Source organism: Heteronotia binoei, unplaced genomic scaffold (assembly GCF_032191835.1).
Source record: "Heteronotia binoei isolate CCM8104 ecotype False Entrance Well unplaced genomic scaffold, APGP_CSIRO_Hbin_v1 ptg001470l, whole genome shotgun sequence".
Lineage (NCBI taxonomy): Eukaryota > Metazoa > Chordata > Lepidosauria > Squamata > Gekkonidae > Heteronotia > Heteronotia binoei.
This window is the reverse complement of record NW_026800282.1, coordinates 35,893-52,410: the sequence shown is the minus strand read 5'-3', so window position 1 is coordinate 52,410 and position 16,518 is coordinate 35,893. Positions and strand designations below refer to the sequence as shown.

Here is a 16,518-nt window from a genome sequence, read left to right as displayed (position 1 = left end):
TCCATGGCATGTTCTATGCAAGAGATGGGCAGGGGTGGTTTGCCATTACCTTCTTCTGCGTAGGGGATGTCTTATGCATTGGTACCTGTTGCTTCTCATTCCAGACTTCCTGATTTTTTATTCCTAGGGAAGTGAAACAAAGCCAGCCATAAACAAGCTAGGGGTTTTTGCAGACTTGAACAGAGATGAACCTCCTGTCCCCCACCTGCTGTTCCCACTACTCTTCAGCTGGGCATTGGGAGAAAAATGGTGTGTGATTGCTAGCAATGTGATGTTGTCACTTCCACTGTGGCCAGAAGTGACATCATTGCATTGCTGGCAGTGCTTCAGCACTTGGCCAAAATTATGGTTAAATCATAGACTTTTGGCCAAGTTGTAGGGCATGTTGGTGATCAAATAATGTCACTTCTGGTTGTGTTGAAAGAGATGTCACTGCATCACCAACTAGGAGAGCCCCGCCACTGGTGAGATACCTGCTGGTTGACAGGGTGGCAACCCTAAACTTGGATACTCCAGGTATACAGAAAAAAAGTGATTTTTTTTTTAAATCCTTCCATGTCTTGATATATGCCCATTGCCATTGTAAGGCTGATTAGAGAAAAAGAAAATAGTGGAAGGCAGAAGAAGTAAATTTACCAGCTCAGACAGTGAAGCTTTTTAGTATCTTGGAGGAAGAGATTTGGGTTTGGAAGGGAAGTCTATAATTCCCAGCATTTCCTGTAGACTCCATCGTGAGCAGTTTTCTGTAGACTCCAATGTAATAAACCTTAAATCTCAGAAATCTGGTGAAGTGCACAATGTTTCTTGCCTTTGGAAACATATGCATCTGTCAAGGAATCCAAAGCTGAACCCCATGGCTCCCCAGGGTTGTTGTACACAAGTAACCAAATCTTTCTTTGAAAAAAACAAAAACATGAAATTTCATTTAATTTCTGTCAAAACAAAAGACTTAATTTACAGGCAAACATTGTTCTAAAGTCATACAACAGAAAAACAAGAAAACCAGATTAACTAACACATTTTCAGAACATGTGTTAGATGGTACAAACCTTAAGTCCAAGAGTTAAAGGCTCATACATATAAGCATGTTATAGTTCAGGCCTTCCGTCCATCAAAATCCAAACTAGCCTCTTTCTCTAGGTCTTCACTCAATTATTGTTTTTTGGCCAAGCAGCATCAGGTGATGATGACATCCAACACATTCTTGTTGGAATCCTATAGAAAATTACCTCATCACTCCTGATTCCCCCCCCCCCATTCCTGTGGGCTGCAATTTTTCATGAAAAGCTGATTACCAGATTTCCAGCTCTGGCCTTGAAGACGATAAGGGCTGTGTAGGCTGAGAGACCAATTAGTGACACCCACAGAATGGAACAAGCCTGTTGCTATTCATTTTAACCTGCTAGTGGGGGCCAGGGGTATTTTGCCTCCCAGTATACACAATATAGCTAAAGATAGATTTGAACCAGCTTACTCTCCCCATGCTTATTAGGTTGTTAGCTTTTATTAATCTTCTTAAACCAGCTATAGTTTTCATCACTGGAGCATCACCTAATATCATTAGGGTTTGTAGAATCTTTCGGGCTCAAGTGCCGTGTTCTACTGGAGAAAGTTTTCCTTCCAGATGTTTCGTTCTCAGCTGCGGAGAACATCCTCAGTGGTGTTGCAGCCGGAGCAGGCGCTCTGACCTTCTTGGCTGCTGTGCATTGATGCTCCGGCTGCAACGCCACTGAGGATGTTCTCCGCAGCTGAGAACGAAACGTCTGGAAGGAAAACTTTCTCCAGTAGAACACGGCACTTGAGCCCAAAAGATTCTACAAACCCTAATGATGTTACCAGTTGTGAAAACCTGAAATCTTTGACATCACCTAATAATTAAGAAAGTTCCTCTATTAAAATTTTTGCTCTTACTTTGAATATGGATCTTTTAAAAATTTGTGGCAAATGGCAATGCAGCTGACATGTTTGTATGTACTGAGGACAGGTAGGAAAAATCAGTGTCTGGTTTCTGCAAAGCAGCTGCTTAAAGGTGCAATCAAGAGTAACTTGTTCAATTTATTTTCTATACTTTTGTATTAACTCTCCTATAAATAATTACTTCGAGCAGGTTGTCTTTCCCTGCAAGAAAAGTAAATGCAATATTGTGACTGCAAAAATGTGATTAAACTAATAAGGTGTTAGATTCAGCTTTCAAGAGGGGATTTTCACTAATCTTGCTATTAATTCAGTCAAGTTAATGATCATCATTTTTCAATCTGTTCTGCTGGTTGTTACTTTGTCACTACAGTAGATTTTGGAACAATGTTTTAATCTTAAACTTTTTAGCTCATTTCGGATAGAAAAGCTGAAATTGTTAGAACCAAGCCCAGATTCCTACAACATAATGTTCAACCCTTCTTTCTTTTTCTACTATTTTTACATTTCACATGAATGGGGACTATTTTGAGCCTGATTTGGTGTCTATTTGTATTTTTGTTCAGATTAGATAGGTGTTTTACAGAAGCAAGAACAATATAAATCCATCCACCTTTACTTTCTGCTGTATTGTCTTTCCTACTCATTCTGGATTTGGTACAGCTCAATATTAAAACAATGAAGATGGTTTCAATGTGACTTTTTCCTTCTTTCTGTTTCAGCCTCTCTGTTGTGGTCTACAGCCCGAAAAAGTTCAAGGAGTGCTTCAGTACAGCAAGGGTAAGAGCAACATATTGAAGTGTTGGTGTGCCTTTTACACTTCCACAATCCTGCACTTCCTTTCCTTGCTTAGTTCCAGTTACCACAGTACTGTTAAGTTCAAGAGAACAATGCTATTAAGTTCAGGGTTAAATTATCCCTAAAGTCCAAAACTGTAACAACAACATCATCATCATTTGGATTTCTAGTCCACCCTCACCCTGCATAGCAGGGCTCAGGGCGGATTACAACAGTAGTTTTAAACAATAATTATACAATAATTTAACCAGTTAAAATGTAATTGAATTATTAAAAAATACAAGAAGGCGATAAAACAGAATTTATAATCCCTGAAAAGACTATCTGTATGGCTGCTCGATGTAAATCAAATCCCGAGCAAGTGGACTAGCCGCAACTACCAAAAGGAACATTAGAGAGGTTTATAAAATTATGCATAGGGTGCAGAGAGTTTACATTTTTTTCTCTAACTTGAGGGCATTCAATGAGACTGATGAGCAGCAGATTTAGGACTGACAAAAGGGAATACTTCTTTACACAATGAATGATTAAAATGTGGAATTTGCTGCCAGAGGATACTGTGATGGCCACAGGAATAAACAGCTTTAAAAGGGGATTCAAAAGATTCATGGAGAATAGGTCTATCAATGGCTATTAGTCATGGTGACAGAGGGGAACCTCCACATGCAGAGGTGCTAAATCTATGAATCCCAGAGCCAGGAGGCAACATCAGGAGAAGATTTTGGCTTCCGTCTTGTTGTCCCTCCAGAGGAACTGGTTGGCCACTGTGTGAGACAGGATGCTGGACTAGATGGACCATTGGACTGGTCCAGCAGGGCTGTCTTAATGTTCTTATGTTCAGGGTCTTGTCGGGTACTGTTCTGACCCTAAAAGCAGTTATGTTGGGATGATAAAGAGCACACCATAACAGAAATTTCCTGTGCTTCTAAATCAGTCCTAAACAGGAATTATGTGAAGTGTCCAAAACTCTTTTTCCCCTCAGCATGGCCATGAGGAAGGCCTCTTATTTATTTATTTATTACATTAAATTTCTATCCTGCCCTCTCCACAAGCGGACTCAGGGTGGCTCACAACATTCATTTACACAATTAAAATCAATACATCAATAAAATCAATAAAACATCATTACAATTAAATTTTTTTTTTTAAAAAAAAAGCTATTACATGGTCTGTATCATTACTATATTGGCAGTTCTGCTTTTCAGACGGTGATCACCGAGTACTCTAACAGATGTCAGGTGGCAGCTCTCTCTCAGTTAAATATTGAAGGCCTGTCAAAACAATTCGGTCTTACAGGCCCTGCGGAATGTAGAGAGGTCCCACAGGGCCCTTATGGCCTCCGGGAGAGCATTCCATAATTTTGGTGCTGCCACCGAGAAGGCCCTGGCTCGTGTCGAACGCAACCTGGCCTCCTTTAGTCCAGGGATGGACAGTAGATTTTTTGTCCCTGAACGCAGTGCTCTCTGGGGAATATATGGGGAAAGGCGGTCCCACAGATAGACAGGTCCCTGACCATAAAGGGCTTTAAAGGTCAATATCAACACCTTGAAACTGATTCGGAACACAATAGGTAGCCAGTGCAGCTCTTTCAGCGCTGGCCAAATGTGCTTCCATTGGGGGAGCCTCATTAACAGCCACGCCGCAGCGTTCTGCACTAGCTGTAGCTTCCGAGTCAGTGTCGAGGGTAGCCCCATGTAGAGAGCATTACAGTGATCTATTCTTGAGGTGACCGTAGCATGGATCAGCATTGCTAAGTCGTTGTGCTTTAGGAAAGGAGTCAACTGCCGTGCCCGCCGAAGATGAAAAAAGCTGGATCTAATAGTGGCTGCTACCTGGGCCTCCATTGTGAGGGAGGACTCCAGGAGCACGCCCAAGCTCTTGACCTTAGGGGCCGGTATCAGTGGCTCCCCGTCAAGAGCCGGCAGATGGACACCTCCCCTTGGACCACCCCGGCTCAGATAGAGAACCTCCGTCTTCATCGCATTCAGCTTCAGCCGACTCAGCCTGAGCCAAGATGCTACAGCTTGAAGAGCCAGGTCTAGATTTTCTGGGGTACAGTCGGACTGGCCGCCCATCAATAGATAGAGCTGGGTGTCGTCTGCGTATTGGTGACAATCCTGTCCATACCTCCTGACAATCTGGGCAAGGGAGCGCATATAGATGTTAAATAGCATTGGGGACAGAACCGCACCCTGTGGCACACTACATATGAGTGAGTGCCTCTGGGATGATTCCTCCCCTATCACCACCCTTTGTCCCCGATCTTGGAGAAAGGAGGTCAACCACTGTAAGGCGGACTGCTGAATCCCCACGTCTTAGGAAGCAAGTTAATACTTTTCCTGTTCTTCCATTCAGAGAACAGCAAATGTTTTTATTTTCTTGAGCCTGTACTTCATTCCCTTTTGCTCTGCTTTACTGCGCCTCTCTGCACCCCTGGCAAACATTTTGTTACAGCTGTCACTGAGCTAGAAACTTGACATTTCTAGGAGGTAAGCTAAGGTAAAACTGGGTGCTTGGAAACCACTTCACTTTAGAAATTGGCAACTTGCTGCTTGTATGGTTATGACAACTTCTATTCATTATACTTGTTAGGGAGAAAGCTCCTTAGGGGACACTTGTGCTGTCAAAGGTTGAAACATCCATTTTATTGGAGGGAGGGTACACAAGAAGAATCCTTAGATGGGGAAGGGAGCATGGAAGTGTATAAAGGAAGACTCATAAGAAAATACATGGAATGTGTCTAAATATCTCTTCATTGCCTGAACTAAATCTGTATGAGGTGTGAGGTTATTCCTCTCTTCTTTCTCAAAGGCAACAAGAGAATGTCTTTGTTAAGAAATGGTGGTTCCTTATCCTAGCCTGGAGGCCTTCCTTCTCCCCAGGCAGCTCCACCAGCAGTCTTTATATTGAGTGCCAAATGGCACTTCCTGAGATATCAAGAGATGGCTCAGGGTTCCTTGGGTTTGGCTTCCACTTCTTGTTTTTAGACACTGATCCCACACAAGCAAGGCAGTCGTATTTTTCACCACTGATTATCTGATGATAATGATGATTCACCACTGAGCAGCTGATTATCTGATGCTGAAAATGTGTCTTGATTTTGTGTAACAGGGTTAACATGGGATAATTCTTCATTCAAAGACATCCAGTTTTGCTGAGTTCAAATTTTCATGGGTAATCTAATTTATCTCATAAACAAATGACCAATCATGTTTTGGATTTAAAATCTTATGGAACCTATAATAGGAGCAGAGAATTAATTTTCATACACTGTTTTTGAAAAGCACAGCAAAAGCTCACAAGATCAGTTTCACTTGTCTGAAAACAACATTCAGCTCTCCAGTTAATCCATGTGGGCATAAGAATTTTTTGTATGCCTGCTATGCAGCACTTTGGGGAAACAGCCAGCATGGCTGTTGTACAGTCACAAGGTCTAGAAAACGCCTTGGTTTTACAAGTAATAGATCATGGCCTTGACATGGGGGCTTGTCTGAATAACTGAAAAAAATCACATGGTATATTCAATACCAGCTATTTCAGTGTTGGAGGCTTACAGGCTTGAGTTGTTTTCCATGTCAAACTCCCTGCTCATATCAATAGTAAAGGTTTTTAATTAACGTAATCCCTGACATCCAAGCTTTTTATGTTATGGGAGTTTTACGTTAGATAGCTTTCAAGTTTGCAGTTTTCAGCTTGCTTTCAGGTCTGTGCCATGTGTGAGCTCAGAATGCATTGTTTATTTTCACAGAAGCCCAAGAATCATCTTCAGTTTTGAAATAACATGTAACATGCAGGGGCTGACAAGGAATTATTGGAGAGTTTCTGAGCCTTTACAAACTTGTGCAGGTTAATTCCTCTCATCTCCCTGCCAACTGATGCTCAGCTTTTCTGCACATTCTCTTTTGGGGCATTTTCAGCACTTGTCAAACTGAGATCTCTCAGGGAGGGGAGGGGGAGTCCTGTTTTTCAACATCCCTTGAGTAGGTTTCCTGTGGGTGGCATGGCATGATTGTTTTCTTCATATAAGTCCCCCCCCCCTGCCCCCGTAGGTAGAGACCAGACCTTCACCTTGCCTTTGGGTGGTTTTCATTATCCACATGAGTCAGCCAGTTTACCATTAGACACAATGATCAGCATAAGCTGCAAGGCCCATTCCATTCATAAGCCCCATTGAAATTTATTGTACTCTTTTGAAAAGTATGAAAGGGGAATAACCATTATCTCATATGACTTCAGAGAATCTGTAACAGAAGCAATTACTAGTGGATTGTACCTACTGTGGCTCTCCCTTTTGTGGCTGCAATGAAATAAGTAGACAGCTTTTATTAGAAAGCATAGGGAGGTTTGGGAAGGGAAGGCCCTTTTCCTGCTGTTTCCTAGTCCCTGCCCTTACACCCTTTTATGGTGTAATGTTTCAGTTTCCCTTGCTCACTGTGAACATGCAACAATGCAATCCAAATTTCACTTTAAAAAAATTGTCGTGCCCAGAGATGCAAATACCCTAATTTTACAGAACATGGGGAGTGGGGGTCACATAATTGAGGTGAGGGAATTAGCACAACACCCTGCATAGAAAACCAGGATGCATCCTGTCACTCTGCTCAACTAAACAATGTGGAGGAGGCTGTTTCTGCAGAGGAAGGCTCCATGCTTACCAGAGTGAATTGGCAGTCTGATTTCAAGTTATGTATTCCATATTTGAGTTATCAGCCTCAACATGAGGCCTGGGGCTCTCCCAGACCGTAGAGATTAGTTCCCTTGAAGGAAATGGCAGCTTTAGTGAACTCTATGGTATCACATTTCCACTGAATTCCCTTCCCAGGCACTTCCCTGCTCAGGCACTGCTACCAAATCTCCAGGAATTTCCCATGCTGGAGCTGGCAACTCTAATTCTATGTTGTTACATGACTGCAGATGGTGGTGGGATTTAAGTTTTTGCCATTTGTGTTTTAATTTCACTTAGCGTTATTTTCTTTTGTTTCTCTGCAGTTCTCTATGTTATGCTATATTGTTAAATAGCATTGGGGAGTGGGACTGTTCCCCTGTATGGGTAAAATTACTTAATTGCAAAGTATGTATTTGCAAAACATTCTAGTATGTAGTTAGGCAGTCTCTGAGATTGCTGCAAAACATCTGCTGCTTTCTGAATGCTGGAATGCTCATCCCTATAAGAGTAGATGTGAGTTAACTGCTGTGTCGGCTTTTCTGTGTCCTCAACAGGGCTTGAATTAAGGGCATTGTGTGGCTTTGAGATTTGACAAGAGCATACAAAGTAAACAGTAGATTCCCCACGGCAGGAGGAAATTTTTCTCCCTTGTTTAGGCTTCCTGTGACTATCCTTTAATGATAGAGACACAGTGTTCATTCAGAGCAGAGATTTTTGAAAGCAGTGGATGCATCCTGTTTAATTACATGAAAATTGGATCAGTCTTCAATGTTGCTGGCTCCATAGTTCTTCTTGGCAAGTAAACATACTACTGTTTTCCAGCAAAGATTTAACAAACGCTATTTATCAGTCCATCTATTCCCTCTGATTGGAAAAAGCATTCCATGCCCTATAGCCAAGGCTTTCCTAGACCAGTTACCAGAACACTTTTTAACCTTCTTTGTACAAAGCATGAGTTCTGCCACTGAGCTAAGGCTTCTCCCCGTTATCCATTTGTCCAACAGCCATGTTTTGCATGTCTGGCTTTTTTACCAGCACAAATCCCCTACCATTACATGGGGCTACCCCTGATGCTAACCCGGAGACTACAGCTAGTGCAGAACGCTGCGGCACGGCTGTTAATGGGGCTACCACGACGGGAGCACATTCGGCCAGTGCTGAGAGAGCTGCACTGGTTGCCTGTTGTGTTCCGAGTTCGCTTCAAGGTGTTGGTACTAACCTTTAAAGCCCTTTATGGTCAGGGACCTGCCTATCTACGGGACCGCCTTTCCCCATATATCCCCCAGAGAGCACTGCGATCAGGGACAAAAAATCTGCTGTCTGCCCCTGGCCCAAAAGAAGCCAGGCTATGCGTAACAAGATCCAGGGCTTTCTCGGTGGCAGCACCAGAACTTTGGAACACCCTCCCAGAAGCTATAAGGGCCCTGCGGGATTTGTCGGCGTTCCGCAGGGCCTGTAAGACCGAACTGTTTAGACAAGCTTTTCTGGTTGACTGAAAATGGGCTGCCACCGGACATCCTACAGAAGCTGGCGATCATAGTCAGAACCCAATACCGCCAGACTGGATTGAGACAGCGCAAATAGTTTTAAATTGATAAGTGAACTATGTTTTTATATGTTTTATGGAATTGATTGTTTTTATGATATTGTAAGCCGCCCTGAGTCCGCTTGCGGAGAGGGCGGGATATAAATGTAAAGTAATAAATAAATAAATAATGGACATGTTGCATTCTCCATTTCAGCTGTGCTATAGAGCCTGAGCTCTGTCAGCTGAACCACCCATTTTGGGTGGAGAAATATCTCTTGACTCACATCCAGGCCAGTTCCAAGCCTCAGGTAACTTCATTTCAGGGTATAACCAAATATGAGCATTTCTGAAGCTCCCAATTGTTTTCAGATGTAATTATCAGGCATATATGGACCCAGTTTGTAAGTTTCTCCATAGAGGCCAATAGCAACACCCAGGCAATTTCAGATCAGGGGGAGGGATGAGTTAACCCCCTTCCATTGTGCCACATTGTCAATCTAAATCAGACCTCCATGTGCCTGATGATTAATTTAAAAAACCCCACTGAGAGCTATGGAGATGGCACACATTTGATTGGATGCTTAGGCTCGCATACCCACTTTTCTCTCATCTGGCACTCCATTTTTCAGTCTATTCAGCTGACTGTCAGTTATTCCTGATTTTGACAGCAAAAATAAAACTGACACAAAGGGAGTCAGTTTCACATAAAAATTCACAAATAGGATAGAACCTCTCTGTAGGTGATCATCACAAAGATAAACCTGAAGCAAATTATTTTCCAATTGCAAATGCAAAATATGAAACTTGAAAAAAATAAGTCTGAATTCTTTTGGTTTCTCTGCTGTTCGGGAAACTTTCTCCTTCTTTTAAGAGCTATCTGAAACATCCTTTAATTACAGGAGTGATTAGTCAGCCATATCATTCATTAACAGGAGATTCTTATTATTTGATAGGCTCCTTCCAAAAACATCCTTAACTTCACCCCCATGGCCTGAAATCAAACTGCCAGATCCAGCAGAAGAGGTAAAGCACCATAATGGTAAGTATCTTAACTAGAAGTGAAGAGTTTCCTTTCTTTGCAGTCTCTGTTCCTCATTACTCACTTGTTGCTGTGCTCTGTCCTTTAGCAGAGCATGTGAATGGAGACAGTGTAGGAAAATCAGTCTCAAGAGAAGCAGTGGAGGAGAAATGTGTCAATAAATTTAAGTTGGAAGCAGAAGCTCCTGCTTGCAAGGGAAAAGATTTATTGATAGCCAAGCTGTCCTGCAGTGTGAATGCTGGTTTGCATGCTTGCTTATGAGTGAGTGCTCATCTTGTCAATGCAGTGCTTCTACATTGCTAGAAACATTGCAGTATAGTTAGCAGTACATTTTGTTAGCAAACAATCTGTTTGTTAGCAAACATTGTAGTATAGTTAGCAGTACATTTTGTTAGCAAACAATCTGGCCTTATGTTTCAGGTTACAGGAATTTGCATGAGGAGTGGGAATTTTTGAATTTAAATTGTTTAAGAGGATACACACACACATACAGAGAGAGAGAGAGGAGTATAATTGATAAGCAAAATGAGATTTATATAGACAAGTATAATTGACAAGCAAAATGAGATGAAAATAATTTGATGATGCCAGATGAAGGTCTGGATTAGAAAAATCTTTAGTATCTCTAGGTCAAACACTTTTGTGTTACAATAAGTATATACAATATTTTAGATCACTTACTAGTTTTGAACTTTTGCTATATAATCCTGATGAGCATGGATTAGAAGTTAAAATGTATTCCTTGATAAATGTAGATAAAGCTCATAATAACAAATGCCAGTTTAAGAAAAAGTGAGAAACAGCTTGATATAGAATTAGGTTTCTCAAGAAAATTGGTGTAAACTTTTACTTTTAAGCTAGTAGTGTAATTTAGGAAGAGCTCTTTGAAAACAATGCTTCAGTGGTACTACGCCTCAAAGGATCGTTTGAAGTATCTAGTGCTTCAAATTTATGCTACTGATATTAAAAACATTCTGGTACTTCTGTATGATTGCTGGGATTTCACTGCTGTGAGAAGATATTGAGGAAGTATTCATAGGTTGAGACAGTTCATGGTTATGAATTGGAAGTTAACCCATTGTTTATCTATTTATACTATATTAGAAAAAAAATCTTAAATCTCTAGTAGCTGATTTTTAAAATGATTATTTCAACTCATAGTTCTACGTTGCTCTATCCAGGCACTTTGAAATACTGAAACCTTGATATGCAAAATATGGTTTGTTACAAGAAATATTTCCATCGGTGTTGGTTGACCTTTGTTGGCATAAAGGAACAGGGTAAAAAAGAAATTTCAGATCAGATTGAAAATGTCTTTCATTCACATTGTGAAGGTTTTGGGATTTATAACATACCAATTTAAAATGATGTTTTGGGGTAATATTTTAGCTTAACTGTATTTGCTTATTATTTTTTTGGAATGTTTTTCATTCTGATATTAAAATATATTTTGATACATTAATTTAAAAAGAAGAGCTTTTTATAAATCCGTAGCACATGGCGTCTTAAACTTTTTTTCTTTTCTGTCCTCTGTAAAAGTCAGGAAAAGACTCGTCCAAGCTGTCCCAAGTAGCAGCAGATTACTTGTCAAAAGCTTAGTGGTTCATGGTTGTCTCATGTATTAGAATCATTTGAAGACATTTCCAAGCAAATCAAAGGGTGGCAGAACTTGGGAAAAGCTCTAAGGTCTAGAGCTGTGCAGTTATATCCCACTTGTACTATAGTGGTAGTTATATCCCACTTGTACTCCCCAGCTCCCATGAAATTGCTCAGAGAAAGAGCTGCTTTGGCAACCTGGAAAGCCATTACCAGACAGGGTTAGCAGTACTGATCTAGGTGGACCATTCTGACTATTTTGGTCTTGACGGCCTCAACGTTTTATAATCTTAAAACAAGGTGTGACTCTCTCAAAAACACAACAGAGAAGCAATGTTCACAGCGGTAGGTTTGCATTGTGATGGTTGTGTTCTGCCATCTTTGGAAGACTGACAGTGGCTCCTTAAAAGTTAGGGCACAGAGGGAATAAGATAATTAAGAACCAGGAAGCGAAATTGTCCAGACTGATGATAGATGAGGACTTTGTTAGGGTATTCTACAATCATGAACAGTTTTCTTAATGGAATACCGCATTTAAACCACTAGATTTTGCTTTTCTTTTTCAGCAACTGATGCTAGTAAAGCATCACAGCCATCTTCATAATCCTTTATGAAAGTCAGTTTATTCAACTTTGCTTACATTCCTCCCCTTGTGCATTGCATTAAAGACCTTTTGACTCTAGTAAGCATGGAAAGAGACCAAATATTCCTTTGGATCAGAGACTATTATTGTAACTGGTTATCTTATCATCCAACATATATATGGGATTATATTTGACACAATGTGTATAGGAAAGAAACTGACCAAACCAACAGAGCTAATAAAAGAAATACAGAACAGTATTACTGATCTTATTCTAGGTTCATAACTCCAGTCTGAAAATTTTGTGCTGGCATAATGAAAATGCACTTCTAAAATTTTGAAAATCTGAGGGCTCGTTAGAAATCACAGGAATGAACAATTTGGAAATTACATTCCACTTCTCAAGTTCTCATCTTCCAGGATTCTCCAAGCTCTTGGGGGCTTATGCAGGATAATTTTGTTCCTCTTCCCCCCTTTCATTGACTCTCAGCAGTTGGGGGCGTGTCTTTTTTCTTTGAGTTAACCCACTGTCATTTTTTTGTGTGTATCTGGGAAACCCTGAAAAGGTGGAGATCCCTACTTAGTCTATGGGTGAAGTGGTTTTGCTGTTTTCATGATTGGCACCAGGGCTAACCACATTGCTATTTGATCCGAGGATTCAGATATCAAATAGTTACATGGGCCATGTACTCCTTGATTAGAATTGATCCACGGCAGACTCCACCACATCACCAAGGCCTGTCCTATGACATCACAATTCTATTCCCCTCAAAACATTTATAACCAGGACAAAAAAATGTGCTTTTCTTCCTCTGGCCCAACCAATCTGGTTCTGTAGTTTTATACCATTTGACCTTGCAAATCATAACATCGAAAAAAGCCAGGAATCCTGCAAAGGTAGAAAGCTCAAAAATAAGAAACTTCTTTCCAGAATAAAAAGAATAACTGCCTACACCTACAATTACCAGCTTCTAACCCAATGTCTTTTCAGGAAAGTACTTTCAAGACATGTTATTTTTCCCACGTTCCTCTCTTTTCAATAAAGCTGTCAGCCCCAGCATAAGAGACGGGGAAGAAGGATGTTATGCTATGACTGCATGACTTCACTTGTCAATATTTACCCCCTTTTCCTAAAAGAACTCACGTTGCACATGGTATGCTTGGGGGTGGGATCTGCTGCATAAGCAATGATCATAGGGCAAGTTGTATTCTGCTCATCTTCCTGTCTTTCCTTTGCCCTTCTCTGCCCTTTCTTGAATCTATCATCATCTAAATCCATGATGGAACATCTGTTTTTTGCTACTGATGCTTGCCCCAGCTGGCACCCACAATCTGCCCTCTCTTTCTGAGGCATTGCAGGTCCCATAGCAACCACTCAGTCCCAGCCAATTATATTGGGAGGCCCAAATGTATCATGTGAGAAGCCCTTCTTCTGTGACGCATCCAGGCCTCTCACTGTGGCTGGCTGGGATGTGGTGGTTGCAGGATCATACTTCAGTTCAGGTTGAGGCAATAAAGTCGCCATAGCAACTCTGCAATGTCCAGTCATGCACACCCTAGGAGATTGTGCAGCAGTATCCATTTTTTGGTCCCAAGAGCATTATCTCTAGCATAGAGCAGCCTCTAAGAATATAGAAGTTGGTCATCCCTGTTATAATGATGAAGTTATAATTAAACTATAACAATTATTTTTATCCTGCTTTTCAATTTAAAAAAATTGACTCTCAACAGCAAAAAAAAAAAGACAAAATGCAGTGAAATGTTCCTTGCAGAAATGAATCTCAGCTGGGTGCTTTCTAGCCTTCCATCGGGTGGTTTTCTTGATGGTGCAAGAGAAAGGAGCTGTCAGGTGGCATAGGATCCAGGCATAACAGAGAGCTGCCTGGCACCTTTTGGGCTTTGTGTGTCTGGATGGATTTTATGTAAGTGACATTTGATATATTGATTGCTGCTTTGGATTTTTATTTTATTTATTTATTTATCTATGACTTGTATCCCGCCCTTCCCACAAGTGGCTCAGGGCGGCTTCCAGCAATTGAGCAACATAAAAATTAAACAATATTTAAATATATAAACCATTAAACATTTAAAACAGTTAAAACCTTAAATACCAGTAAACGTTCCAAATACATATAAAACATATAAAACAGAAGTCTGGCAAGCTACATTGAGTTCTCATCTTAACTAGGTGTAGGCTAGCCGGAAGAGGGTCGTCTTACAGGCCCTGCGGAACTGGACAAGGTTCTTTCTTTTAGGAAGAAAGGCAAGATATCAGTGCTTTAAATAAAATGGACATCATGTAACTATGCAAGAGTCATTTTCTCTGAGGCTGGCATACACACAGTCCCAGTATGCACATTCAGAATTCATACTCACTTCATTTCTTTACTAACTTATCAATTTTCCCCAGACCTTCTACAGAAAGTGAATGAACTGATTGCTAACCAACAATATGGAAGGCTGTTTGCAGTTGTCCATTTTGCCAGTAGACAATGGAAAGTAACCAGTGAAGACTTAATTTTAATTGAAGGTCACATACCAGCTGAATGTGGAGACAGAATCCGAATGGAGAAGGTAAGCTTTCTATTATCAACCATTTTATGCCCACAGAAGTATTTCTTTACAGTCCTGGTGTTTTTTATAAGTGAATTCCTGAACAGCACTTGTATTAAAACTTCACATCTCTAAGCATGTTTGAGTTCGTCCATATGTGCAATTCTAATTTTCTCCCCATAATTGGGTCCAGGATGTGTGAGGACAATCTGGGTAATTTCTATGACTGTAACATTTTGAAAAAGGGCAGCTGTGATTATGGAAATGCCTACCGTTGTCCCCATGCAAACAGCCATGAAGGTTTCTGCGTTCTGTTAAATAGGTTGATACTTTCAGAGAGCACAGACTTTTGTTTTGCTTATCTTCTGTAAATGGTTTCATTTTCACTCAGGGCAAAACTACATGATACAGCATCCCTGCAGACAATCTGGGGATGCCACAGCCATTTTATTTTTGGGTTAAAAATGACATGGGGCCCAGTCCTGCCTAGGATTATGGGAGGGAGGAGAGGCACGTGTGCTGCTTTTCAAGAGCTCAAATGCCCCAAAGGGGTAGAAAGGAGCCTGTTACCCTCCCCCTGACACATTTGTGAGTAGGAACAGACCCTTACAGCATTTTTAAAGCAACAGAAATCCTGAAGTAATCATCTAGCTGTCCCCTCAGAGCGATCTTTTGCACAGACCCATTAGATTTAATATTGAGGAGGCCACTTAGCCTTCATAGAGTCTTTAAATCTCCTTTCAAATTCTATATGATGATTAGCATCATTTTTTCCTTATCAATATAGAATTGATTGTGCTTCAGTTGCACTAGTGTTTTGGAAGGAAACTGAAAGCAAAATAGCAGGATCTCCAAGGACCAAAAGTATATTTAGGACCATGTTTTGGATAATGAACCAAAGATTACCATTACTTTTAAATATTACATATTGGACAATGTCTTCTCTTTCTATAGTAATACTTTATTTAAACATTTATATCCTGCCTTTCCTCATGGTTCAAGGCAGCTTACAATAACAGTTAAAAGCATCTGCAGTAAAATCGAAAAATAAAATAGCAAACTCCTGATCTCCACCTCCCTTAAAAGATGCCTGCCGTTCAAATCCTCTCAAAAGTCCTAGCAAACAGTGCCTCCTGACAGAATAATGTTTTAGAAGCAATAATGCACTAGGTAAATGTATGAATCTATCCCCCTTCTGAAAAAGTATTGGAATACCCCATAACAAAAATGTTCATTGTTAAGTTCACATGTCACAACTGCTTGGGGTGGGGAGGGGGCAGAATCATGTCCCATTTATAGAGGGTGAATGTGTGGAAATGGGCAAATGAAGCGTTTCATGGCATGGAAATAAATAACATCCCATCAAGCCTCTATTAAGGAGCAGTATGCTGTTCTTGAGGCCTTTTGGCAAGCCTAACATTTTACCCAAACTAGGTAGCTGAAGGTGAACTTTCTGAAAGTGGAAAACAATCCTAGTCACAGAAACCCACATTATTTTCTGCTGGGTTTTAACTTTAAGCCCACAATATTTTGAAGAGAAAAATAATAAAAGATAGTTTATCCATTCAATTCAAACCAGTCAGTGTCATTCTTCTAGGTATTATTCCTAAAACAGAAGTATGCCTTTAGAATGATGGCACTGATAAGAAATGCCTTCCTAACAGTTTGATCTATTGCTGTTCAGTGTTGGTACACCTATATAATTGATAAATGCTACTTGCTTCAGATAGCATTTTATAACCGTTAGGGGCATGTGCTTCACAATATCCAGCTTAATCCACTTTTAATGTTATCATGGAACCTGGTGATCATCGTGTGTGTGTGTGTGTGTGTATATATAT

At 40.6% G+C, this 16,518-nt stretch overlaps 1 protein-coding gene across 2 annotated transcripts in view; it reads left to right on the top strand.

Annotated features, from left to right (window-relative positions):
- Positions 1-16,518, top strand: part of LOC132591071 (large ribosomal subunit protein bL21m-like) — a 42,696-nt gene that overhangs the window by 6,883 nt on the left and 19,295 nt on the right. For both annotated transcript variants that reach the window (XM_060263958.1, XM_060263956.1), the window contains exons 2-4: positions 2,637-2,694; positions 9,860-9,945; positions 14,535-14,698. In XM_060263958.1, the coding sequence (XP_060119941.1) occupies positions 2,637-2,694; positions 9,860-9,945; positions 14,535-14,698 (308 nt within the window). The remainder of the gene's footprint in view (positions 1-2,636; positions 2,695-9,859; positions 9,946-14,534; positions 14,699-16,518) is intronic.